This window comes from Orussus abietinus, unplaced genomic scaffold, assembly GCF_000612105.2.
Source record: "Orussus abietinus isolate OABI.00-Male unplaced genomic scaffold, Oabi_2.0 scaffold12, whole genome shotgun sequence".
Lineage (NCBI taxonomy): Eukaryota > Metazoa > Arthropoda > Insecta > Hymenoptera > Orussidae > Orussus > Orussus abietinus.
In genome coordinates, this window is record NW_019395990.1 from 917,122 (window position 1) to 943,056 (window position 25,935).

The 25,935-nt window shown below is 46.7% G+C and overlaps 1 protein-coding gene across 1 annotated transcript; it reads right to left on the minus strand.

The window, feature by feature from the left end:
- Positions 1-19,544: 19,544 nt before the first annotated feature.
- LOC105698855 (gamma-1-syntrophin) lies at positions 19,545-25,916 on the minus strand. Its single transcript, XM_012423459.2, has 10 exons — positions 25,515-25,916; positions 24,951-25,055; positions 24,642-24,837; positions 24,424-24,549; positions 24,187-24,351; positions 23,932-24,116; positions 23,692-23,850; positions 23,382-23,606; positions 23,101-23,304; positions 19,545-23,026 (listed from the first exon to the last, which is right to left on the minus strand). Exons 1-10 carry the CDS (start codon positions 25,578-25,580, stop codon positions 22,919-22,921), a joined length of 1,539 nt encoding a protein of 512 aa, XP_012278882.1. The 5' UTR covers positions 25,581-25,916; the 3' UTR covers positions 19,545-22,918.
- Positions 25,917-25,935: the final 19 nt, after the last annotated feature.

Consider the following 25,935-nt stretch of genomic DNA (forward strand, 5'->3'; position numbering starts at 1 on the left):
CCTTTTATATATTCATTTACTTGGCGAAACTGCAGAGAGGCATCGGACAGCAGATTTGAATGACACAAATAAATTTGAAAAATGGCATTATTAGCGTCGCAGGATTTTCTTTATTTTTTTTTTAGCGAATCAAAGATCCAGGGATTTAAATCCCTCGTCAGTCCTTCTGGAGGAGCAAGAGAAATGAATTTAAGATTTAGAGAATAAAAGAAAAGCCAGCGACACTCTCAGGGTTTAAGACCTGGACATTTGATCTCCTTATAATTGAAGGTGGAGACATTTTTTAAGGGGAGTCTCGCGAGATTTGATCTTCCAATAATTGAAGGTCTCAGTCACCGAGACAATGGGGGTCGAGAGGTTCCCAGATCTCAGGAGACTAATGAGAACTGTCCCTCTTTCGGATTCGACGTTCCCGACCCTTCCGCCCTCCTGTAGGAACTGTCGATTGGAAAGATTTACGAAGCTCGGAGTACTCGAGTGGAAATTGTTTTGTCTTCTAGTATCTCCGATCTGCGCCGGCATAATGGAATCGGAAGTTACCAGGAAGTCCCGTGATTTCGCAGATCTCCTCGCGGAAGGACGCATCGACTCGATTAATCGTCTTCCGCCTGGAGACAATAATTGATCTCAATTCCTTCTTACAGAGAATGTCCACCCCTTAGAGGGAATACCTCAAACGGGGGATGAATTTTCCCTGTTCAACGTGAATACTTGTTACGGAATTTTCCATAAACCAGGCCGGTGGATTCCAGTACTCGTTACGGAATGGCCTGCAGTAAATCCTGCGAACTTTCCACCTCCGTTATCCCCTGAAGAAAAGTTTCCCTCATAGAAGAATTCCTCGGGACATTACTGCGACGTCGGATTTACGGGGTAACTCTAACCGAATTTCCGAAAAACTTGGCGAAATTGATTTCCCACCCGATGTTCCCGATTTTCAATTTTCCCGCGCAGGGCTGGCGAGAAAATTCCCGCGGCAGGATTAGTGAAGTGAAAATCATTCGAAAAGGACTTCGCGACATGGAAATGGGAAGGAGCAGTCAAGGGATGTTCGAAGGGCAGCTTTGAAACTATTCACCGACTTGTCCGTGGTCGGGGGAGGACCACCCCTGAGGAATCCCGCGTGCAAGCCTCAAAGAACCGGAAGAGCCGCAAAAACGGGGCAAGGAGGCAGGGAAAGGTGGAAAGAAAAAAAAAAATCACATTAAACCCAGGAAAAGGTCTCAAGGAAGTCAGAGTCACTTCCGAGGCTGGGTCCAGGGAAACGTATCCATCCCCAACACGGCATCAAGGAGTCCCCAATGGCGGCGATTCTTTTCAGCCCACCTTCCAGAAAAGGCGAGAGCGAGGGCTCGAATGACGGATGCGATCCCTCTCAAAGGGCCTGCGAGTTTTAAGGACGAGAAAAGCCCTTAACAAGCCTCCGATCCCCGGAAAACGTCTCAAAAATAACCTTGGCGATTTTTCGCGATTTTTCTCGCTCCCCTCAAAGGGTCCATGGACTAAAAAATTAGTTTAAAAATACGGAGGCAGTATCTGGGACAAGGTCGCGGTTAAAATTACACCCTTAAGCCACTCTTCCCCGGAATTAATGTCCTCATCTTTCGACGGGATATTTAAGGAGCGCCTTCCCCGGCGCAGCGGAAGATCAATTACCCAATAACGAGAGAACGGAGAATGAAAGCATCAGCGTCGATTTTTCATAAAACCGGGGGATCCCGTAACACGGGGGGAGTTTGAAAAAACAAAAAGAAAATTCGAGGGACACTTTGTGCCCGTTTCGAGCGAGTTGTCGGGTTGAAAAGTCCAAATGGAAGCGAATTTCGGAGGGATGTAAATCACCGTCGAGCCGTCCCGGCGCTCAGCGACGCGAATACTTGACGGAGGCCCTGGTCCGATATTTCACTCGCACTCGTCGCAAATGCGTTTTCGATAAATGTTCTTCTTTCCCCTTTTTCCTAGGAGGCCGAGGTTTGACAGTCGGGGTAGTTTACGAGGTGGAGTGGAGCGAATTGGGAAAGAGCGCTGACGAATGGCCGCGACTCTTCCGGTCGATCAGCTGATCGCCTCTGAGAGGCGCCTTCCGGTCCGCCGATTCCCTCCATGCGTAATCCTCGGATTAACGAGGAAGAAATTTATTTCGGGCCGAATTCATAGAGGAGAGGAATTTCATTCCAGAGTCCCAAAGAGAAGAGGCTCCGACGTAGCGACCCAATAAGTCGGATCCTTTTGCAGGACTTCGATGGTGGCTGATCAAAGAGGCGAGTATCAAGGACGAGGCTTGATCTGCAAGACAAATAAGTGTCTTCCCTTTGTCCAAGGAAGGCGCCTCGGATTGGCGTTTTCTCTATTTCCCCCGGATTCGACAATTTTACTGCGGGTATCCCTTTGGCGTTCCAGGACCCTGGAGGATCCTGGTCAGAGAAGTCCTAGAGACAAAGGAAGCGCGGGGGAGTCTTAAGGAGACCTTTACCCTGTAACATAAATCGTCGAGAAAAATCCTTGAGGGAGTTGGGACTATTTTTTTTTTTTTTTATAAAAATCAAACCCAGTTCAAAAATGTCGCCGCGGCAGATCCTTATCCTGTCCTTTGACACATGAAATGGGGCACATCTGGTATCGAGGTGCGCTTGGTATAGAGGTCCTGCCTTTCCGGCCGCGATGTCGGTCGATTCCTCTTTACGGATATCGATTCTTCCTTCCATTTGAAAATTCCCTGCTTAACCGATTACTTTTTCTTTTTCCTTTCCATCGCCTTTGGACTCCCCTTTGCAAGCCTAACTCTTTGGGTGTCGCTCGAAAACGTTACATCTCCTCGACTCATCCCGGAAATGTATCTCCCTGCACGTGGGATCCCCCTTTCAAGCAAATTGTAAGCTCGTTCGCATCCTGCCGGAAGTGGAACACGCAAAGTGCCCCCGAGCCAATTCCGCGCAGACCCTGGCTCTTCGCTGCAATCCAGCAGGTGTCTTTGACGAAGGGTCAAAGTTCTCATCCCCAGGAAGACACTCTCAGGGGTGCCGATCATCGAAATCCCGACCGCCACCCTCCCAGTCTAAAGAAAAAAAGAATAATAACCAAGAGAATACCAACACACGTGGCTCTACTTTTCAATTCTTCGTCCCGCTCCAAACCTCGGAGGTAAATAGGTAATACGAATTTACGCTCGCCCGGGAGTTTCATATCCCCCGATTATTAAAGGGGCGAAATCAGAGCTCACTCGCCGGGTAGGGCAATATCCCCGAAGAACGACGTTTTCTACTTCAGCTTCCAGCAGATAATGCCACCAACCCCCCTACTTATGCGAAACTCAATGTTGGATTTATTCCCAGCGAGCGGTGACGTTTCTTTCTCCCTTGCGTTATTATATCTCCCCCTAATTTCGGAAAAAAATCGAGAATATTAATCGTAATTCAGGGGGCGAGGGTTAAATTCTCATGTACAATTTCACATCTCGAATGCGCGCTCAAATGACGAATTATAGTCTTCGATCCAGGTGAAAGGGGTCAAAGGGGATCGAAATTCGCGGGCGACGTTTTCACAACGGAGGGACGGAATTTCTTTCCCGTTTTCGCGGAATTCCCTCGTCATCTCCCTTTACCCAGGAATCTTAGTAGTCATCTCGGAGGCTTCGTAGCTTTGACACGAGCCAACATTAATCATCCTGGCTGCAAAGGCCGTATTCCCGTTCGAGTTCACTCTAACGTGTTGCGAACCGTTCGCCACCCCACCCGATTTCGTTGGACATTCCGCTCGACCGATTTTCCCCAATAAAAAAAAGATCATACAAATCCTCCCGATGCATCCCCCCATGCAGGGAATTTTTTCAACGGTCGACATTTAATCCCGAGGTAGATATTACAATTCTATACGATATTCTAACATATATACGAACCACGGGGTACGTACAGTAGAGGACATGAATGCCTCCTATTCCTCCTCACGAGAGACATAACCATCGGTGTACAAGAGTACAAAATTACCCCTTGACGTTATACAGGGTGAAACACCCCAATCACCATATCGATATATCGGCATCGAGGGTGCTCGACCTCCCATTCTAAACAAACCCCCTCGACTCCAATTCTAAATAAAATCTGATTCTTAATTAAAAATGTCACACCCTGAATAAAAATGAGAAAGTAACATAAAATTGGAAAAAAGAAATGTAATAATAATATTTTCTCGGAAAAGCCGCGACTTACTGCGTCGGGACTATGCAGGCGAGTGGAGCCCGGCCGCGACCTCGGTCATCAGCGTGATTCCGCCCTGAGGCCGTCCACGCGTGGTCCCGGCGAGTTCGGATAGCGATTATGGGGCCAGCGCTCGTCGGCGGGTTTCATCTTAACCCTTACCATAATCGCGCGTCCGCTCGCGACGCGGCAGGCCTGTCGCGGTGGTCGCGGCGCGTCGTGGCCAACTTCATCAAGCTCGGGCTGGCGCGCGTAGTCACGTGGTCTGCGCCCCCCACCCCGCCCTCGCGAGTACCTCGGCAAGGTCCGTCGACCACCCCTGGGGATCGGCCGCTGCCCTGACACGCGGGGATGCCGCTCTCTCGACTCGCACTCTCGCGCTCCACACGTGGAGCGGCCGTGCGTACTACGTGCGTGGGTGGCGGCGTACTACTGGCTCGCGCGTCCGCTCGCCGACTCTCCCCTCCACTCCCCTCCACTGCCGGCCGCTCCCCACCACCCCCCACCAACGGGCTTGCGCCTCGAGCCCGACTTGCCGCTGCTGAGCGTCCTAACCTCAACTGCGGCCGGAAATGTGCGTAATGGAGGATCCGAGGAAGCTTCGACGCATCGTACAGGGTGGGAAAAAATTCTTTTCCATCGTTCTTCCGACGGAAGTGGAGGCGAAGTCGGGTGGAATTATCATTTCGAGCTTAGTTGTCCGGAATCAATGTATGAATGGTCCATGGAATGGGACTGATAAGTTAGGAAGACGCGGATTGGTCTCGAGGGACGCGAATCAGCCCCGTGCTGAATTGTTTAAATAATTGTTAGAAATGGTATATGTGGAAATCTTAATATTTTTTTATGTTTATACATTTGCGCCTCCCATGTGGAATTTTATTTGTTACTTTTCCTGGGGTAATGCAGACTTCCCCTGGTGTATGATTTTGCCACCCCGTTTACGCGATTGTTATGGCCAAGTTGGGGGGTAAGTTTATTCCAGGGGATTTATTCCGACCGAACGCTCGGATGATCGATTGATTTTTGTTTGTTGAAAGTTCACGCAACAGGAGTTGGGAATTTTCCTGCTGGTTGGGACGATCCTCCGGGACCTCTCGGGATTCTTCTGGGACGACGGCAGTCGCTTTAATTGGGCGACGTGACTGCAGCGTATGGACAGAACGTGGGCCCGCGGGCTGTGCAATAATCCTGACCAGGGCTTTATTTTCCCGGGATCAAAAGCGGGGAGGAAAATAAGGGAGGAAGGGACCTTTGACGAGACGCCGGCAGAAAGGACGGCCAAGAATGACGACCGGTCCTCCGAGCGAATAATGCCCCTGCTCTTGATATCTCCGTGTTTTTCGCACGCCGGTAAGATTTCGTGGATCGCCGGGAGGCGGTCCAACGTCACAAAGGAATAATGGAGATCCCGGGGGACTGGACCCATCGAGATCCTCCTATCGATCTCTCTTATCAAATCCTTTGGAACCCGCGCCTCCGTGATCTCCGGAGAATCCGGGAAGGAGACCGACTCTGACGGAAAATGTCTTAGGGAAAGATGAGGACGAGGAAAAATGGACACTCCAGAAAGTTCAACGCCTCAAAAGAATGGCATGCAAAAATTCATTGTCCTGTCATCTTGGGGAAAAATTGCTAATGCCATGGTCATTTTAATTTCGAGGAAATTTACCGCCTCGAGAGGAAACGGGGGCGGAGGACGCCTTCTGTTATAATCGATGGCGATCGTTCTTTTGGTCGAAGGGAAGACGAAGGATCCTGAAAGCCACATCCTGGCTCAAGAGGCACTTAACGTTTGAACTTAAACCCTCCTGGGCCTTAAATGGCGCCTTCATCGATACTTAGACGAGACAAATGCAACTTTTCGCCGCATCTCGATAATATCTCCTCTCTGCGCTCTCTTTACTCTGCCGCTTATCGCGGGGGTCATTTTTTAACCCAACCATTCGGAAACCCCTTTCCTGGCCACTTCTTGCACCGACTATTATTTATCGTCAGCCCTTAATTAATCTGCGACAAAATCCTGCGATTTTTCATCGCACATTGGAACGGGGAGGTACGGTGAATTGTACTGTACGGGGAAATTTCACCGTGCAGTGAAATTGCGAGGTACAGTGCAGACACGAGGTGGCAGGACAGTAGAACTTCCCTCGGTCTAGTCAGACACGCCCGAGAGCGGTCCTCGGGAATCCGCGACAAATCGCCAAATTTCCATTTTTTCTCCCTTCCCTGCACTTACATCCCTCCTGGGGAAATTACCTCGACTGTAATTTACCGCGTCTACGTCTCGGCGGATCCCCGAAAAATGTCCCGCGGAAGTAACCGAGTCATAAATTCGCGGAGATTCGAGGAAGTCGGGACTCGAGAAAAGGGGCGAATCCGACGAGGGAGTAAGTCATAACTCGAAGTCAAAGGGACACTGAGGTTATTTCGAGTCTCGCTCGAGAATAAGTGGCATTTTATTTGCTGACGCGGATTTAAATCTCTTGTCGTAATCATTTTTCATCCGCCTGCGCACCTGGTACTCCGTGACTACGAAAAATTCGCATCTTACCGCAAAGCTGAATTTTTTTTACTGAATTTTTACCCAACCCAAGAGCACGTACTAGACATCCCGTCTTTAAAAAAATTCAGCTCTCTTAATCTTTTGTCAATTTCAGATCTTGCAGATCATTCTTCATCCTCCTCTGGGAAATATTTTGTACCAACTTACAGGTGATTTTTTGTCTCCCCAATTCTAGGACACGTACTAGAAATCTTATCCCACAAAGATCGTGTCTCCTCGATCTCTCTTCAATTTGAGATCTTGCAAATGGAGGAGGCCTCCCCTCGGAAGGGCGAGCGCGATTCCGGGGGTGACGTCCAACTTTTATTTGGCTAGACTCTCCGGCGCCTTGGCTCCAACTGTCTGGAAGCTGCCTGCGAGGTATCGACCCGGCTACGTCGGCCCGAAATCTCGAATCCTCCCCAAAAGCGTTACATCCGTGAGATTACGTCGCGTTGCGTTAGATAACGCCCGCACTCGTCGGGGCAAATTTCATTCAGTGCCGCATCGACCGACGCAAAGTGGCAATAAACGTAACGAGCAACCCGCCAGAATTCAACGGATGGCTGGAATCGAATTTCCAGAGCCTGCGAGTGCTGTCACCGAGGAAACGTTGTACACAACGCGGGCGAAAAAAAAGAGAAATTCTCCCCTCGAAAGAGAAAAATCGAAACGAAGGAAATCCTCTGACTTCCGATCAGCTGACGCGACTTTTCGAACAAAAGTAATAGGTATTTCAATTCCATATATTCTCGATTATTTCTTAGGGAAGTACTCGCGATTCCGGCAACGACCTTTTTTATGTTTCCCTTAGAGAGGTTTATTGACATTTCTACCTTTACGAGGAATTCGGGGATGGACGAGGAATCTATGGAGAGACGGAAGATCGGCAAACGGAGGGGAAAACGCGCGGGCATTTCACGGGGGATGGGTTTAATAGCATTAAAATCATATTACGGCCGTAAAAACAAATTTGAAACTAATTCCGGGAAGTTCATAATGAAACGACTCCGTGACCGTCGTAAACCCCGAGGGCGACGTAGAATTTAATTTACGTCTCGGTGGACTCGAAAAGCTCACCTCACTCGGCGAAAGCTAACCTAAGAGGCCTCGTTATCAATTTATCCGAATTCCTTCCGGTCATTTCTCCGCTTCCGGTTGAAACTAACTCCCCCGAATGCCGTCGGCGATTTTCTGAAAATTCCCACCGGGGGAGAATTTCGAGAAATCCCTGCTTAAAAAATCACCCCTCACGGGTGGAGGTCGAAGAGATGTGTACGAATTACTCGGGCCGGCCATTTTGGAAAATGCGATCTCGAAATGATGTCGCGAACACTCCCGGGCGAAACTAGGAGACCGAGGGGCGAAATCGGCCGGAATAACTGCTCGGTCGGTCGATTGGTTCGCGATCGATCTCCGATGCGAGAATGCAACCCTTTCGGCGTCCCAACCTCCCTGCAGTTGACCCAAATGTGCATCATCGGCAATCCGATCGAAAGATAGGGACCCACCAAGGCGATTATGAATTTTTGATGAATCGTGTACAGACAGAGTCGCGATAAAAATAAATAATGAGTGGCGGGCTCCGCCATTCGGGTTGGGAAATTCGGCAAAAAGTATTTATCTCCCGGCAGAGCAACAGGTGAGGCCAAAAACGGGAAGATGATTAATGCCCGAGTTTGAAGTCGCGAGTCTTGATAAGAATTCCCATTTCGGGGGATTCTTCGTTTTTAGGGGTTTCGGTCCGCCGGGCCGAAATTCCCAAATTTCGAGACCCAGTTTTCGCCTCGATCGTTCGCTCCGTCCGCGTTTACGGGGCCGAAACTCGGGGCCGGAAAATTGATATCGTCGTAGAGACGGCTCGTAAAGTTTCCACGGAATGCCGCCGCGAATCGAGCGGCAACCGCTGCCGGTGCAATAAGCGGAAGTCGCCCTTCCCGTGTCAAGAACCGACGTCGGAGCCCGACATCGGCCTGTTTGCATGCTAAGCAGGAGACCCTCGCTAAAATGTATCCCTACGTCCAGCCGCGATATTTGTCTTGGACCCGACACCATTATTACCACCCTTAGGTAAAGAGATTTGACATGTAAAGCGAACCCTAAAAGAAAATAAGAATATATTCAGCCGCATCTTGGAAAAATAAAAAAGACAGTACTAACACATAGAAACTGTCGCATGTACACATAGTCACATAGAATGTGTATATTATATAGAGACTTTATTATTATTGCCGCGTCATAAGAATTATTTATACCGTGCGAAAGGGAGAGGACGATTCGGATCATCATCCCTGCCCGAGGTAAGCTCCCCTCTATACCGCGCGCAATAAAGAGAGGACGTACGAGGGGAAAAGTTCCTTTTTCCGAAAGCCACCGCTTTTAAGGGCCCCACGGCCATTTGCCTCGAACCCTTGGAAAGATTACCACGGACGAACTTCCGAAAGTGGCGTGAATTTTAAGGAGCTGGAAGTCGAGCCACGTCTCGACCGCACGCACGTAAGGTGGAGGCATCCTTCATATTTCTTTCTTTTTTTTTTTTCCCCGAGCTTTGTGGAAATCCTCGGAATCTGGAAGTACGTCCTCACGGACGGGTCCAGTCGGATGGGAATAAAATTTAACGGCGTCTCCATCTTTACCTTGTCCTTAATATTCCGGTTGTCGAGAACACTTGGAGCTACGGGAAATGCAATTTCACCACGAGGACACGCCTCGCGATGGAAAAATAAATTTTCCCGGGGAAAAGTCGCGAGTGACGTCGAGGTTACGGCGTCATATCCGAGTGTACCGAAAGTTGCATAAATTTTGAGGAAATTTTCTTCCCTGAATTTTTTTCCCCCCTCGGAGGCGAAGTCGAGGCGCAGCACTCCTCCCTCGAGAAGTGCAACCCTTATGCAGGGGAGCATCTTCGCGGTTTATTTCATCAAGTTGCGTCTGCCGACGCGGATAAGGAGTTCGTGATGCAAATTGAAGTGGATACGCCACCGCTTACGAGATCAAGAGACTCATCTGGGTTATCCGAGGGCCTAAGCGGTGGCCAATGCGCGGCATGTAAAAGAGCGGACGAAAGGAAGAAGAACGACCGAAAGGAACGGGAGAGCTTAAGAGCACAAAGAAACCCGTGCACCCGATAAGCCGAAAGTTTCCCCGGAGCTTTCTCGAGGATTTTCCAGAGAGCTTTCGCAATACCGGCGCCGCTTTCCGAGTCTATAAACGCGAAGCGATGCCGAACGTCGACGCACAAGACGAACTGCAATTCTTAGCCCTTATCGATGGCGAGATAAAAATTCTCAATTTTTCCGGATTAATTAAATAAATCTTGAGAATAAATATATACACATTTTCTTTTTTAATCCCCACGCTTAGATAATAATTCTCCATCGCGCTCGGCGGTTGTCGCTATTTATGGAGGATGGGGAATTATTTATTCGCGAGAAGGGAAATAGGTGGAGTTACTTTTTTCCCCCCATAAATATCGTCTCGCGGACGGGTCGTAATTATTTATAAGGCCGACATCCGGCAACCCGTGTGCAAACTGGCTGGGCGAGTGCGCTTTTCCAGTTTTGAAAAACCGGCGGAAAAACGGGGCCACCGCCGGGCTCGGACCTCCGCAATTAACTCGAGCGAACGAAATGCAATTGCTCGTACAATGCGCGGGGCTGCATTAAACCGGAGAGCACTCCGGTGCAGCAGTCGACTTTTGTCGTGAGTCGCGTCATTTCGGAAATTGGCTGTACAGGGAAACGGGGGTGCCCGGTATAATCAGTTTCCATTATTCCGAGAGGACTTACCGCTAAGTACATCACAACACTCGGAAATTGTGCGTCGAAATTGCGAGGGTGCGCTCCCTACACCCAGAAAAAAAAAAATCTCATTTAACCAGAGAACTAATTCTTTGAACAGCGCCAAAGAAATATATTGTTAATTCAAGGAATAATCATTTCACTGAAATAAATTCGAATAAATCGGATGCAACGTTTCTTCGGAATTATGACGATTTACTTGAGTCCGAGTGAAGTAATTATTGTTTGAATCAACGATATATCTCTGGTTGAATGAATTCTTTTTTTCTAAGGGTACGGTATATAGATGGTAATTTAATTTCTAAAAGGAGCTGTTAAAAGTATCTCTTCGAGGTCTCCTTTCTCCCGCGACGCGTCTTTTTTCGGGCGCCCTCTAATCACCCCTGCATTCCCGTGATAACGACTTCATCCGAAGTTTCTCTCGCAATCTCTCTCTCGCATGCGGACGAGAGAGGCTGTTCCAGCATGCAGATTAGGAGGTTTGCTGGGCCGAAAATAATTTCCCTCTGGTATGTCGTACCGGGATGCCAAAATAATTACTCCTCTCGCGTTAAGGACTGTATCCGAACGAGTCGCCTATCGCGAGGGTGGAGGATGTTAAACGCTCGCATAACTCTCTGCCACTGATACTAATTTTAATATTACATGTAATATCGGATTTCTCTTGTGAGGTCTACTCGATGCCGTGCATCGAATACCAATACGGATTCCCGAGCTCGCCGACGTTATTGCGACATTGCCAACATGGCGGCGCCCGTTTCATGTAAATTTTGCGGACAGACGTTAGATAAAATATTTATCCCGAGGGTTAACATTAGCCATCAATTATTGCATGCATTTCGTATACATTATGGACAAAAAATGGACGGACGAAATTAAAAATTCGAGCTTTCGCTCGGCTCGAAATTCTGGAATTTCCATCCGATCAGCTGATCGGGTCCAGGGGAATAAAGTGCGCGCGCATCCGGCAGAAAAGGCCGAACGGAAACATATTGGAGGGTTAATTGGCTGGCCATTACTTCTCGTTTTGCCACGTTCCGGCGATGGTCGGGTCGGTTAACCATGATATCGGAAAACAATCAGAAGCGACCCAGCTCGCCGCATCGTCTCCTCCCCTCAGGCCCCAGGAACCTTACGAACCTCTGGGGTTAATTCTCATGGTATTCCCTTCCCCGGATATTCGTTCCTATGGAGTTCCTCCTCGCTTCGCCTCCTTGAAAAATCCCAGCAAAAAAAAGTGAAGGCTTCATAAGAATTAATTAATTTCTCTTGGCCGTTACCCATCATCGGTGGTCCATTTACATTGTACCGTACACCCGTTCAATTTTGATATATCCGGAAAAATGGATCTTATATCATCTCTCTAGAGATACGTATTCGCCATTATTGGGAAAATCTAGCCCGTGAAATTTTCATCCCCTCGTCAATCGGAAATACGTCTCTTCCCCGACAACCCTTCCATACCCTCGCGATTTATACCACGCTAGGCGGTTTTGAAGCTCCGAAGGCAAGTTTTAACGTCCCTCGCTCCGTTTTTCTAATTTCCGGCCCATCGGTGGACGCTTCGAGACACCCTCTGCAAATGTACCCCCGGATTACACCTCGCGATGCGAGGCCGATAGGACGTTTCACGCCCCGGTTGAAAAAAAAAATGGAAAAAACCCCCGAAAAATCAGCAAATTTCCTTTTGACGCCGTGAAGAGCCCGAAATCTCGGGAATTTTTCTCTTAATTATGAGAGAAGGCCGAGGCTCGGAAATCCCATGAACTTCCTGGAATTCGTTTCCGCGGTTAATTAATTCTGAAATTTCCGGAATTTTTATAAACGTCGGACGCGAGGACGACTGCACGTGACGCGACATAGAGCGGAGGTCTTTACGCAATCGAAGCTTTAATTTCCTCGGAAGCCTTCGAATGGCCCCTGCGTTCGATCTTTTGGAAACCTTATTCGTATTTTTATTTCGGAAGTTTCCCTCTCCGCCCTGGAAGACCCGCGTTACCAGGGACGCGAGTTTCCCCAGGGGTAGCCACCCCTAAGTGGTCCGCGTTTGTGTGTCGACGGATCATGCCTCGAGAACGAGGATGTGACTCGGCATACGTCCTCACTATTAGAAGACGAATTACGAGGTAAAACTCCCACTGCTCGTCGTACAAATGTCACGCATTGTGCGCACTTAGGTAAGACTTCTTTACGGGGTGTAAGCCGCTTTGCGCGAAACGGGACACGCGCTTTCCGCGGCCATCACAAAGAATTGCGATTCCCCATATACCCTTCTCTTGATTCGCCGTGAAAGAAGTCCCTCCGGATTTTTCCGAATTTTCTTTGCCATTTTTTCCGACTTCCGGCAGGCTCAGCAGGTCCAATAACGCGGTGGAGATGAAAAGTGTCGTCGTTATCGATCCGCGAGGTCGAAGTGACGAATTCGAGGTCCCTCGACCTCGCGTTCGCCTCCGATGAATGGTAATTATCAATCCATGTGTTATTTTTTTTACGACAAAAAAAGAATTGGGAAATGAAAATGATATCGATATGCCTGTTATTTACATTAATTAACGAGGCCCAGAGAATATCGTCGAGTTTCGTCCCGAGTCTCGGTTTGGAATTTAAAAAGAAAATCCATGACCTCGAGGAAAGCCCGTCGCGAAATTGAATCTTCCCCGGCATGTCGCGGTTTCGAAGTCGTCTCTTGCGAACTCGAGACGAAACTCGGTCGAGATCTCAATTGTAAATCGAATCGGGAGGTTTCGAGTCCCGAAAACAGAGGGGCGTCGCTTTTCCAGCCAATTTCCGGACGCGGAAATTTCTCGAGCAAGAGATCCGCAATCCGGACACGTAGGGTGTTCATTTTCGCGTGTTACCGGCACGCGTGTACATTTACAGACGTGAATGTCTGCCTATTATACCGGCAATCTATATTCACGGGTGCAGTCATGTCCGCCAGGGTACGTACCATCGATGCAATTTGTCTCTTACACGTATTCCCTGAGAATGTGCAATTAGATAAACCGACAGAACGCAGGACAAGAAGGGGTGAGGAAAGGGGGAGGCGAAAGACGAGAGAACACGTGCTGGGAAGACCAAATACATGTCTAGGACTGGAGTGTCCTGATTTTCCTGATTCATGACACACCGCCCCTAAACCTGCGGCCGAGACGTGCCGTCTTTTGACGCGCTTAGAAAATCGACGAAAAGAGTTCGAGTCCTCGGATGGCAAAATCCCCCACGTCCGACTTCACCCTCGAAAGGCTCGATCGAAATGTCTGACATAAAAAATCTCAGACACCCCCTGACGTCTAGATTAAGATTCCACATTTTCCCGACCTACTACTTTTGCTTAATTCATTTCCTAGTGGGAAAAAAAAGAGCATCGAGGAAGTATCGGGTTTGTGCGTAATTAATGCAATTTTTTATTCCTTCTTCTATCTAGCAACGGAACATTAATTATGCCCCAACCGTGGGAAAAGGATGAAAAGTCGAGGAGAATTAAAGGCGTAAATCATCACGACTAGTCTCCCGAGGAAACTTGGCCGCGCCGATTCCTTCGGAACTTCCGGTCCTCCAACAGTATTATTCCCAAAACGGGGTGGAAATTTACGATCCGAGCTTTTGTCTCGAGATCCCTCCCCTGAGGTCGGCCGAAGCTTCCATAATTTGTTAACGAGCTCCTGGCGCCCTTGGTCTTCCCCTGGGATGCACCCTCTTCCCTCTGGAATTAATTCCCAGAGGTAAGAGGAGATAAGGCCCGAAGATAGGAAAAGAAAAGGCTTCGGCAGCTTTTTCAGCAGGATCCTCCACGCGGTATCGTCGAATGCGAACTTTAATTAAAGTTCGACCAGTAGTTTATATCGCAAAGTCGATATACATACATATATACACATTGCATATACACGTCGGCGCCGGCCGCTCCTGATGTTTATCGGAGAGAATTAATTTTTACCGAGACTATCGATTCCAAGACCCGTTTTTTGTTCCCCGGCTACCCGATAATTCGATCCTCATTAATTTCTCCGCGTTTCCGCGTGGCGGGAAAATTCTCATCTCAAAAATTGGAGGCGATCCTCCATTATGTAAATTTCAGGGAAATTCCTGCCATTTTTAGGAACAATTTTTGGCGTTTTTTCCTCGGGCGTTTGACTGTCCATTTTAATGGCGACTCAATGGGAAGGGCTCCCAATGATTTCTTTTTCCTTAAGAGAGAACCAATGTCGAGCCGATTCGCTTTGGAGGAATATATCGCGGCGGCAACTCGAGTGCCAATATGCAAGTAGATACGATGTTTGCGAAGCTCTCAGTTACGCCACTTATGTACAGCGGAATTTCGCGATCCAAGTGCGGCACATACCCCCAGACTCCGTTTTATTATATCCCCGTCACCGGCATCTTCTCGATTAATAATCACCCCAGCATCACTAAAATACGGCAAAAAAAAAGATTATTTAAATTCTAAATCTATACGCCAGGCGTACATACAAAATGAGCCCACCCACCTACCCCGAAACTAGGTCCAAACCCCGACCTAGTCAACTCGGTACCATCGAGCACCTTCAGCGTACCAATTTCAATATTCCACTCCCACCCCGAAGCTCGAAATAACGTAAACTAAAAATTGAATCCCAGTAAACATATTCCTTCCTAATCCCCATGATTTATAGCAACGATATTGAAATTTTATAGATTTTTAAAGATTTTTATAAATTCTTCCGCCAACCTGAACTGAAAGCGTCACGTAGTTGCAGACCTACAATGTACAGAGTACATGAGCCTAAGTCTATATACATTTAGGTAAGACACACGAAGAGCTGCCGTAAGCTCGAAGCTCACATTCTGCCGTGCATTATACTTGACAATGGGTCCCCATAAGTCGATCGAATGTCCGCGAATAGGGCTCCTCGTGCAAGTGCATATGTGGCACATAGGGGGTATTACCTATGTACGGTGCACCCAGCGGTAGATTCCGTGTACTCGAAGGTGTACATCCTACATACCGAGTACATTGTACTGTACAGGACGAACGAGTGACATTCCGTGGTCCTGTCGGGGTCCTGGGCAGGAGATAATATCCGAATGGCTACGAGTATGTAATCCGCTTACACGTGCGCTACATGACGTACCGTGTACGCACGCGTACGCCTGCTCTGTGCCGATATCGACATTAAGGAACGTCAATACCTTAATGCGGATAATACGCCGCCCTTTGGCCGCGCAAAGATTTACCGGCTAAATCCTGAGCCGGTAATGTGTCGGCTCGGATTAGAGTAATTGCGAATCTCTGCGAGTACTCCCGCCAAGACCGGTAATTTCTCTTTCGTCGGGGCCAAAAGATTTGTACATTTATTTTCTACCTAAAGACACGTTGATCGGATTAAATAAGATTTTTAATTCATGGGTGTCCAAGCGTTTAATTTTACTTTCATTAATATTTTTCATTACTTTTATTTCCGCCCTTTTGTTAATGCACTGAGTGGGCGACAAAAATTGGTTCATTGACAAGATCGAATTTAATACCTTCAGTTTATTTTGGAAGAGGTTGAGTGAACCAGAATTTCAGTTCACTCCACCAAACAACTTGTTCGCTTCGATCGACCGATATTAAAGGGGCGTTTTCAACAGGCCGAAGTATCTAACGTCGTTATCGTGCATAATCGTGCGCATAATAACGTCGTTCCCTCTAATAAGCGACTCCACATGAACATCATCCCTCGGGAACTACTTAACTTGTTACCGGCAGGAATTAGTATCAACTGAAAATCAATCTGGGACTTGACGACCATCTCTGAGAATATTTCGATTCTCCTCATCCTCCCAATATTTCATTTAGATTTTTTTATGACATATGAAATTAACTATTAATTATTCCCCAATTATGAAATTGGAATTTTCAGGGAATCAAGGCAACTTTGACGTCCCTTTCTCCCGAGGGAATTTCCGAGCGAGTCGCGGAAATTCGAGAAATTGCGGCGTTTCCCCCGTAAAAAATGGGAAAAGGTACGGGATGAAACGGGGAAAGAAAGTCACTCGCGACCGAAATGGACATTTTCCGTGGGAATCAAAGCACCTGACATTCCCCTCCCCTTCTGCAGATTTCCACCTTATTACCCCTGGTCCACGATTTTCCGTCCGCCGCGAGCGAACATTTCCGCGGGATTTTATATTTCCCGTCTCCCCGAAGGGATTTTATCGCGGATTTTATTCCCCGCGAATGCGAAGTATCTGGTGCTTGAGTGTAATCCTCGTTTAAATCTAGACATGGCGACGCTAGGTTTAATAATTTTGTAAGCGAATTTTTCGAGCATCTTCCCTTCCCAGCAGGTAATTCGCAGGATATACGTATCTTCATCGAATCATTTATCCCCGGCCCTCCGGCCGGGAAATTAATTAAAGCTGAAAGTAATGGGGTCAGTAATTTAATTAAAACTTGCCACCGGTACAAACTTTTTCGATGCCGAAATATCGTGATTAATATCGAGCGCCCCCGACGTCAAAATTTCACTCAGCGTTATTAACCAGGGAATTAAATAAAAAAAAAAACCAAGAATCATTAATTATAGAAATCATGAAAACCAGTCATCGAGGTGTCTGTTATCACTAATCCCCTCTACTCATTAAATCCTTCCGTGATCGCTTGAAAAAAAAATAATTTTTTTAATTTTTTATCACATAAACGTCCTGCAACAGCGTCGCAAAAATTAATAATTCAAGCAGTGACCGTAAAAATGGCAAAACTCGGATGGCAATAAATCACCGACATTCTAGTCGGTTTTCCCGTCCTAGGAAATCTGTTTTCCAACTTAAGTTTTACGGCTGATAAAGCTCGCCTCGTCGAGGAAATGCGTTAACCGTGCAGACTGTTGAGCTGCTTGGGAAAATGTGGAGTAAAACAATCCGGGAAATGGGAAACTCACCCGGACTCCATGTTGCGGATCGAGTTCTGGAACGTGTGAAAATGTGCGTCACGTCCCGGGTACCCAAACGCTGATAATGCTAATAAAGCTGATAAGCTCGCTTATCCAGGTGACCATGACGTCGAGTCAGCAAGTCCTGTCCCATTAAAAATGACACTCGTATCTCACATCTCGCCGACCTGTACCCGACTCTGCCTCGAAATTTCCGTTCCATCCTAATTTTGTCGGAGCCCCTCCCGAAATTTTCCCACCCACTCCACCCACTTCTTCCCGCGAATCGGGGGCGAAAACTCGCGGTTTATTTGTGCACTTTCTTCCCGACGTGTTTCTCGCACCTCCGTCGAAAAAAAAAAAAAAAGAAAAAGGGTCCTTAGAGGAGGGAGGCGTTGAAAACCTTCATCCAGGAGGGAAAAAAGGGACGAAAAGCGGTCGAAGGGTGCAGAGGGAAACGGGAACGAGAGGATGAGAGAAGACGCGGTCCAGGGAGAGGACGTGGAAGCTGGAATTCCGGCAGAAATAGAGGGACCTCGTTACACTCGGTAAAAATATCACGTGGCGAATTTTCCCGACAGAAAATGTCCCCCCGAATGCCGAAGACCCTCGGTGAAACGCGGCGAACGATCCGCGGATATAAAGAGGGAATTATTAATTGTGGCTATAAATAAAATGCCGCGTAAATTTCAATTATATATCCTTAATAAAATAATCCCGGTTGCCGGTACCCGCGTTACCGTCAAATCTCGCATCGCAGTCTATCGACGATGACATCGATCGAAGGTGACTTCATTAATCCGGAAAAATTGGGCTACTCCCAGTGATAAGGGATGATGCAGCCCAATTCGTCATCGGAGCCCAAAGTGATCCCTTTATTTCCGGCGGTACCGCCAGGGGAACGAATCCCGTGGGAACTGGGACGTATCGGGTCGGAAATGAGGGAATCAATGTCCCATGAAAATCATGGCCAGATAGCAAAACACATCGATATTAAGAAATAAAATTTAAAAAAATGTAATTCGCCGCCATAGTAGGGCTTAACGTTTAAGATGTAAAAATCGCGTGAGCGACCCTTTTCCCACCCACCTTGGCCATTGTTGTCCATACCATTGAGTTATTCGCGATCTGTTATCCAAGGTCTATTTTCGAGGAGTCGTCGCACCCCGCTTAATGGATCCACGTGTCGCAACATTTCGGCGGACCTCCACCCAGGAGTTTCTTCATGTTTAAGAATAAGAAGAAAAATAGCTAAACGTATCTGAACCCGGTTAAGGTAAAAGAGAAGAAAAGAAAAGCTAGGAAAAGTCAACCAGAGGGGTGGACACCCTGACGATGTCGGGTCTCCGCGTGACGGACGACGTTCCATTTCCTGCCGCGCGAAATCGGCAGAACGGCCGGATAGAAAACAAATAAATAAATCACGGCCGATTAGTTCGTAAAGCCCGAGGAGGGGTCCGGGGTCTTAAATCATGGGCAAAAACCCAAACTAATGCATTTCGCGCCCGGACTCTCCGGTAGCCCAGATAACTATTGACATTCCCGTCGATATCGGGAGCATCCGCGTGACATCGGTGACGGAGCAGCGAGCAAACACGTCGAGGAATAAGACGAACCCTAGGACATTAATTCCACTAACCCAGACCAAAGACCAGGCTAATAATTACCCTGGCAATTGTTACATGAAAAATTTCTATAACTCGCAACAGGAAGATCCGCAAGATCTCCAGTCCACCGTGTCCTCTGTCTCCTCGCGTCTCTCCTTTTTCTCGCGGGAATCGATTAAGTCCCGCCACCGTAGAAAGCGCCTCTCCCCTCAGATTTATCGGTGATAATTTTCATTTTGACGCGTTATTACCGTCACCAGGGTGGAGAGCCGATGTAATTGGCCCGTTGAAACGAGAGAACCAATCAGCGGTCTCCATTTCCCGAAGGGACGGAAATACCGGCTAATGAGACGTCTTCCTTGGGAAAACGTCGGGAGGAAAATTTCTAGGAGGAAACTCGGTCGTCGGGACTCTCAACAATCGCACGAATGATCGCTCATCGGTCTATGAAATAAATGGTGAATGAACAGAAAAGAAGAAAAAAAGAAAAAGGAACCCATCGCAAGTTCTCTCTACATTGGCCCTTTATTGCTCCTTTTTCATTCTCTTCCGTTCGTCTCTCCTTAGGCTTATCTCGTCTAAAAGCACTCCGCAGCTTTCCGGATCCCCTCTGATTATTCCGAACGGAGGCCGAGACCCCGAAGGCTTACAGAATAACAGGCAACGAATTTGTAACTGCTAACAATGATATATTTTGAAACATATTGTCAATGGGGGGAATAGACATTATAACAGATAAACTATATTTCGAAATGTAAGACCTCGATGATATATATATATATATCGGTTCCAGCTTTTCAAGCCGGAAGCTCGACGACCCCGACGAGACGAAGCGTTTTTCAGGGTTTCCATTCCTTGTTATGCCATTTCTTTATCTTTTACTTTTTAATAATTCCACGGCAGCGAGTGACACTTTTTTTTTTAGTCGATCACGCTCGGGGACATCGGACTCGAGAAAGCTTCGTGGAGTTATCGGCAAGTTTGAATTATGTACAACTATATCCTACGTGTCTACCTAGGAGACGGAACGAGCTAAAAGAGGAGGAAAGACTGCAACGACGGGTTGGTCGTCGATAAACCGATGAATTTGCGCGAAACAAGCCTTTTCCCAACCACGTCTCCTTAGACCTCTCGCCATCGTTACCTTAAACTTAACTTAATAGCTCAACACTGAATATTTTGGTTCCTGGTAATGGCCCGAAGCATAATCCTCGTTAAAATTAATTATCCCAGCTTCATTCCGTAAATATATATATATATATATATATATGTATATAGCTACAACATATGTATACAATATAATTGTGCAGTCCTTGATAACCGAACCGGGTGTAATCCCAGAAAAAGCGGTAGCGGTGAGTTTAAGGTGCGGATAAAATTGCAGGTGGATATCGATATCTCGGAATTTCTGCAATTACATCCGGTCGCGAGTGTCTCTTAATTTCCTATAGCGCTATCACTCGGTAACGCATCCACGCACGCACGCATTCTTACGGATCTCTATCTCGTTGAATCCCGGTTGGATAATTATTCCAAGGTGTGCGAAAGCTCACCTTTATTACCCGGAGCTTTTTACTCGAGACATAACTGGAAGAAGAGCAAAACTTAGGAGGGTCGAGACCGGCTCTCGTGCGTACAACGATGAGCTTCCGCACCGATCCAAGAGTACTCTACTCATTACACAGTGACCATGGCAACTTCCTGAAGAGGTTGGACTAGAAAAAGTAGTACGTACATCGTCCGTAATAGCCATGAGCTAAAATAAAGCGGATTCCTTGTCATCTACGATACGGTATAGGCACTTTCTACGAGTAGTCGAAGGATCTTCAAAGTACAGAGAGAAGAAGAGAGTCGAAGATGAAGAGGAAACAAGTAGAAGCGTAAATTCTGACAAAACTAGGAATAGCTTAGCGACATGATAACCGGCCATACAATTCCCGTACCTTGTATACCCCCCTCTTGCCCCCTGCTTAACATAAAGTCCAAACAAATACTCGCAACGAGTAAATTGCGACCCCCCGCGAGAAATTCGACGACATAAATCCACATTTCATATCTTATGGATAATCTTCATTAGAAACGTAAGCATTAAGCTAAACAAGTCAATTTCAATCTCTCTCGTTCCTTCCTTGTCGTTTACTCCGTTCTTGTATATGTATATATACATGTATAGTAAAGCAAGAAGGAGAACCAATTGCGCGGTGTCACTTAAAGGTAGGATATAACATATACTTAGTGGTAACATTTGTCGTTTCACGCTAACTAGAGTCCCCCATCGCAAAGTACCTCGAATACTAATTAGATAATTAACCAGGTAGCCACCATGGTCGGACTATACAACAGTGTTTATTGCTCTGACTATAGCTGCGACGTGATTTCTTATTGACAGGTTAATACTGGCTTTAATAAAGTAGCTTGTTGCTGAAAATTTCGCTGGATTGAGGAAAAGGAAGAGGTGTGCGCTCGCGATAAAAATTCCATATTCGTTCGATTGAGCACTTTCGTCAAAGCTTAAGCAGTCGCTGCTAAACGTGGACACTTCTTCTGTATACTGATCGACTGATTCTCCGACAAGGCACCGGATATATGTCTACGGTACGAAATTCAATGCTCAAAAGATAACGCGATTCGCATACGAGATTCGAAGACCATGCGGAAAGGAAAGGCGAGCGCACCGACCACCGTCGAAAGAGAAACAGGAGATTCGGAATCGTTCCATTAAACGGAAACGGAAATACCTTAAAACCGACTGAGGCACAGACATGATTTACAATTAACTCGTTGACGTTAGGCAGAACCGAAATGAACACAAACGTTGCGTCGAAAGAATCCATCTAAAGGCATTATCGACTTCTGATGTAGGTGACGAAGTCCCTGTACTCGATTTGCCAAAACATTATGCAATTCCCAGCTTACTACGGTACGGCCGTAAGCTTTCGATGCGATTAATCCTTCCAAGCTCAAAGAACGATATACGAGTAAAAGCCGAAGCCATCGAACGTTTTCAAAGAAACGAGGGCGTCCGATGTCGCCCCTCTGTTCCCCCCGATACTAATTTACAAGCCAGAAGTCGTCATGGTTATTCACTGAAAAAATATCGCGTACAAACGTTAACGCTATTGCCTTATTATTCCCATTTCCAGATAATAAATGTCCTACGACGGAGAGGTCCGGGCTCTAATTCCGATCCTGGATCGATATGCTTCTCCGTAAACGCGACGTTCATCGCTGCAATTGAGCTGGAAGGATTACGCATTTCGTTATAATCTACTTTTCTATAAAAGTGTCCAAACCATTTTTGGAAAACTGACTAGTTGTCTCTTGTTTCTCGAGTTTAACGCGGCGCACGGTTCAATTTCTTCCTTCGGCTCGTAAAGTGAGTAACCGCCCTCAAAATCGTTTTCGCGATTTCGACGCCACCTTTCCGTGCGGATTGAGATTCCCAACGTAAACGGAACCACGATCGCACCTAGACAATGTTCCATTCCTAATAATTTGAGTTTGTCGAAGCGCCGAATTCAGACGTACCCTGGAACTCCATTTGGACAGAAATGATCGTACACTAATGGCAAACTCAGTGATTGTCGATAGTCCAATTTGTAGAAAAGCGTAAATTTCGTTCACTGACCGGGTAATGTCCCTCCCTAACAGAGAAGTCACCCGGGATTAATTGTTTCCGTGACATCTGTCTTTCGCAGTGGACCGGAGGTCTGTGGTACGTCTGAATTCGTCGACGTCATCAGGCTGATATCTTTGCGGAGAACTATACGACGTTCCCTGATAATTTAATGTTCCAACAGCATCAAGAGTCACTCGAACTCTACGCGATTAAAAAAGAAATTGCACGGTACCTACAGGTGTACTCCCAGCGACGCAGTTCTTACGGTGTCGTTGATGTCAAGAACGTTGGATCAACCGCGGCAACTTTTGCGGTCAAAAAGGCGTGCATACAGAACAGTAGGTTCTGCAGCTGGGAGCATTCCAATTCCTGAGAAAATTGTATTAAACAATTTTGTATTTACGAAAGGTAGATCGAATTCAATTGCGATCGCTATCAGTTACCTTAGTTTCGATGGCAATACTGTCTGGCTCTTGAAAATGCAGCTTGAGTCTGCTCTTCCCGTCGTCGCTGGAGCCACGGAGTTGAGAAAACTTGTATCGCCAGATAGTATCTCCAGCATTCTCATAAGAGAGGGTAAAACCTTGCGTCCATTCTAGGGTCAAGCCTGCGGCTCTGCCGTTAAAGGTGACGGGGAAGGTTTTACTCTGCATGAGGAACGAAGTCGTAAATAATTATGAATTAATATGCGATGACTTGTATTAATAACACTCCATGTACAAACCTTCAGGTGAGTGACAGCGGAACAAACTGCGGTATGCCATGCGGCCTCGACTCTTAAAAGTTCTTGCCGTGTTTCAACGCTTAAATAGCGTGGCGGTTTACCTGGACTCTGTGCCAGGAAACAATGCTGCCTTTCATCTACGTTCTCGGATTCCCGCATCACGCGAAACATCGTCTGATAAACCTTAAACGTCAGTGCGCATCGTGACCAGTCACCGATATTGCACTGGAAAGAACAGCAGTGAATGATTAAAATTTCATGTTAAAATAAGGCGGAGTCAAACAGGAAATATGAAATTATAAATACTCACTGGTGGGGTTTCGAACAGCAACAAGTCAGGACCTTTAAGTGCCAGAAACCGAGGTCTGTAGCTCTGCCATGGTTGATTACTGTTACTGACAGCCTCGTTCACCCATCCCATGTACTCGATGCGTTCTCCCACTCCAAAATTCCGGTTATATAGCTTCATCTAGCTCACAAAATTTAAATTAAAGCCCAGGAATGACTAGAGAGCACTTCAAAAATAGTTGAATTTCTATCATACATCTACCTGTAAATGAGTTAAGCCTGTGATATTATCCGTGATATATTTCAACCATTGACTGAGAATAGCACTATCGTCGCAGTGAATCACCCCAGTTCGTGCCCCGTTCAATCCTCTAACTTCGAAGGCATTTCGACGAAGCTTATCCGTCCCAAATATGTACCTTGTTACGTAAGCCATCATCAAGGGCACTACAAAAATAACGCGTAATTTGAATTTTCAGAACAAGGATAAAATATTGAATGTTAAACGTTACGTTACCTGTGACAACATCGATCCATTTCTTAAACTGTGCAGAGCTCGACGATGCATTAGAATTTTGTCTGCTATGACTGCATTTAGGACTGCCAGGTTGTCTGCTCGGCGAAATCCATCCATCATCTGTTTCCCCACCATTAGCAACATTGTCTAATTTTTCTTCCTTTTCTATAAAACAGAAAACAAAAGTGTACAAGAAAATAACGTATTATTCTTAAAATCACTGCATTTACAACCTACCACTTTTTTGTAAAAATGGTTTCGCCGCTCGATAGTGCTTCACGGTCAAAACTACCAAATCTCCAGCATTTCTCAGAATGTTAACAGCATCATCATGATTGCACGCAGTAATGTACTCTCCATTGACTATGTAAAACAAACAGACATAAAAAATAAAAGAACTCCATATAATTTAAAATACATGTCTCGTTCGCATATACCGTATTTAAATAATTTACCTTTAATTATTGCATCCCCGACAAAAAGTTGACCGCATTGATCAGCAGCCTGGCCTTTATATATTCTTGATATCAGCACCGGAAGCTTATGTTCGGCTCCTCCCTTTATGCTCAACCCCAAACCACCTACTTTCTGCCGCGTAATTTGGACCATTCTTTCTTTCGCATCCAAAGGTGGTTTATTATGATTCGCAGCCTATTTAAATCATTATCTCGTTTGACTTAACCTCTCGATAATCTCAATTTATTTCCACATAAAAGCCCAAAATGAAATAAAGAAGTCCACAAGTAGTAAAAAAAGTATATTACCTCTAAGTCTTCTCTCTGAAGTTTCAAAACTTCCATAGACAGATGCAAACGCATTGGGATCGGTTTGATCTTGCCATCGCTGACCGTGACCATACCAGTCCGGACCTTTACAGAGATACGCATTCATGAAAGAACTGATAAAATAATTGAATCGCAAAGTCTATTTCACCTCAACATAAAATTCAACTCGATTAATTAAATTCAGACCCATTCTTGACAAGCCTCGAATGTCCCTTAAAAATATGAAATATGTTGAAGTCCCAATAGATAAATATCCGATTTTAAAGGAGACACAAAGGCGAGGGGCTATTCATTCATCCACCCAAAGAAGCGCCGATCCAAGAAGGGGGCCGTTCTGCATTCCTTTGTGCCATTGAGATTTAAAAGCGCCAGGCGATTCGAGGGACGGATTGATTAGTGCGTGAAATTTGCATTAAGTCCGCGCGTGAAAATGCAGCCGCTGCTCGCGGCAGGTTTGCGAGTCCAGTGCGCCCTCGAGTTATTGATTTCGAAAATCGCGGAATTCACTGATAAAGACAAGCCGCGAGGGCCGCCGGGAGGTACCTTCAGCTTCTGGTCGATCTTCTCCTCGATCGGAGTGGTCATCTTAGTCGAGTTAATTCTCATCATTCGTGTTCTGACTTGTCGCGAGTAGACGCAGCGCTCGGCTGGGGATAATATCTCGGAACGCCGAGCGGCCTCTCGAGTACACTCGCTAACTCGCCGAGCGGCAAGAGATTCATCTTCGTCCGTAACGGACTCTCGAGGATGCTGCACCGACCTCGGGAAGCGCCGATCGCCCTAATTTCTCATCTCTCCTCACCCCCGGTAGACGCCCGTCGCTGTCACATCCACGTTTCTCACGCCGCGATCCATCCTTCTGCGTATATCTCGAAGCTACTCGGAGCTGCTCGGAGCTGCACTGGCTGTGCAGCACCCACGGATCACGCCTCGGCCTCATAACCTAGAAAGGCGACCGTTGAAG

What these genes read in the sequence shown, in the direction of transcription:
- LOC105698855 (XM_012423459.2), bottom strand. Translation starts at nt 25,580, where the DNA reads ATGATGAGAATTAACTCGACTAAGATGACCACTCCGATCGAGGAGAAG. An exon ending in ACCATTTTTACAAAAAAGTG is followed by an intron (nt 24,352 to 24,423) that starts GTAGGTTGTAAA and finishes TCTGTTTTATAG; the next exon opens with AAAAGGAAGAAAAATTAGAC. An exon ending in CAGGCTTAACTCATTTACAG is followed by an intron (nt 23,851 to 23,931) that starts GTAGATGTATGA and finishes TTTGTGAGCTAG; the next exon opens with ATGAAGCTATATAACCGGAA.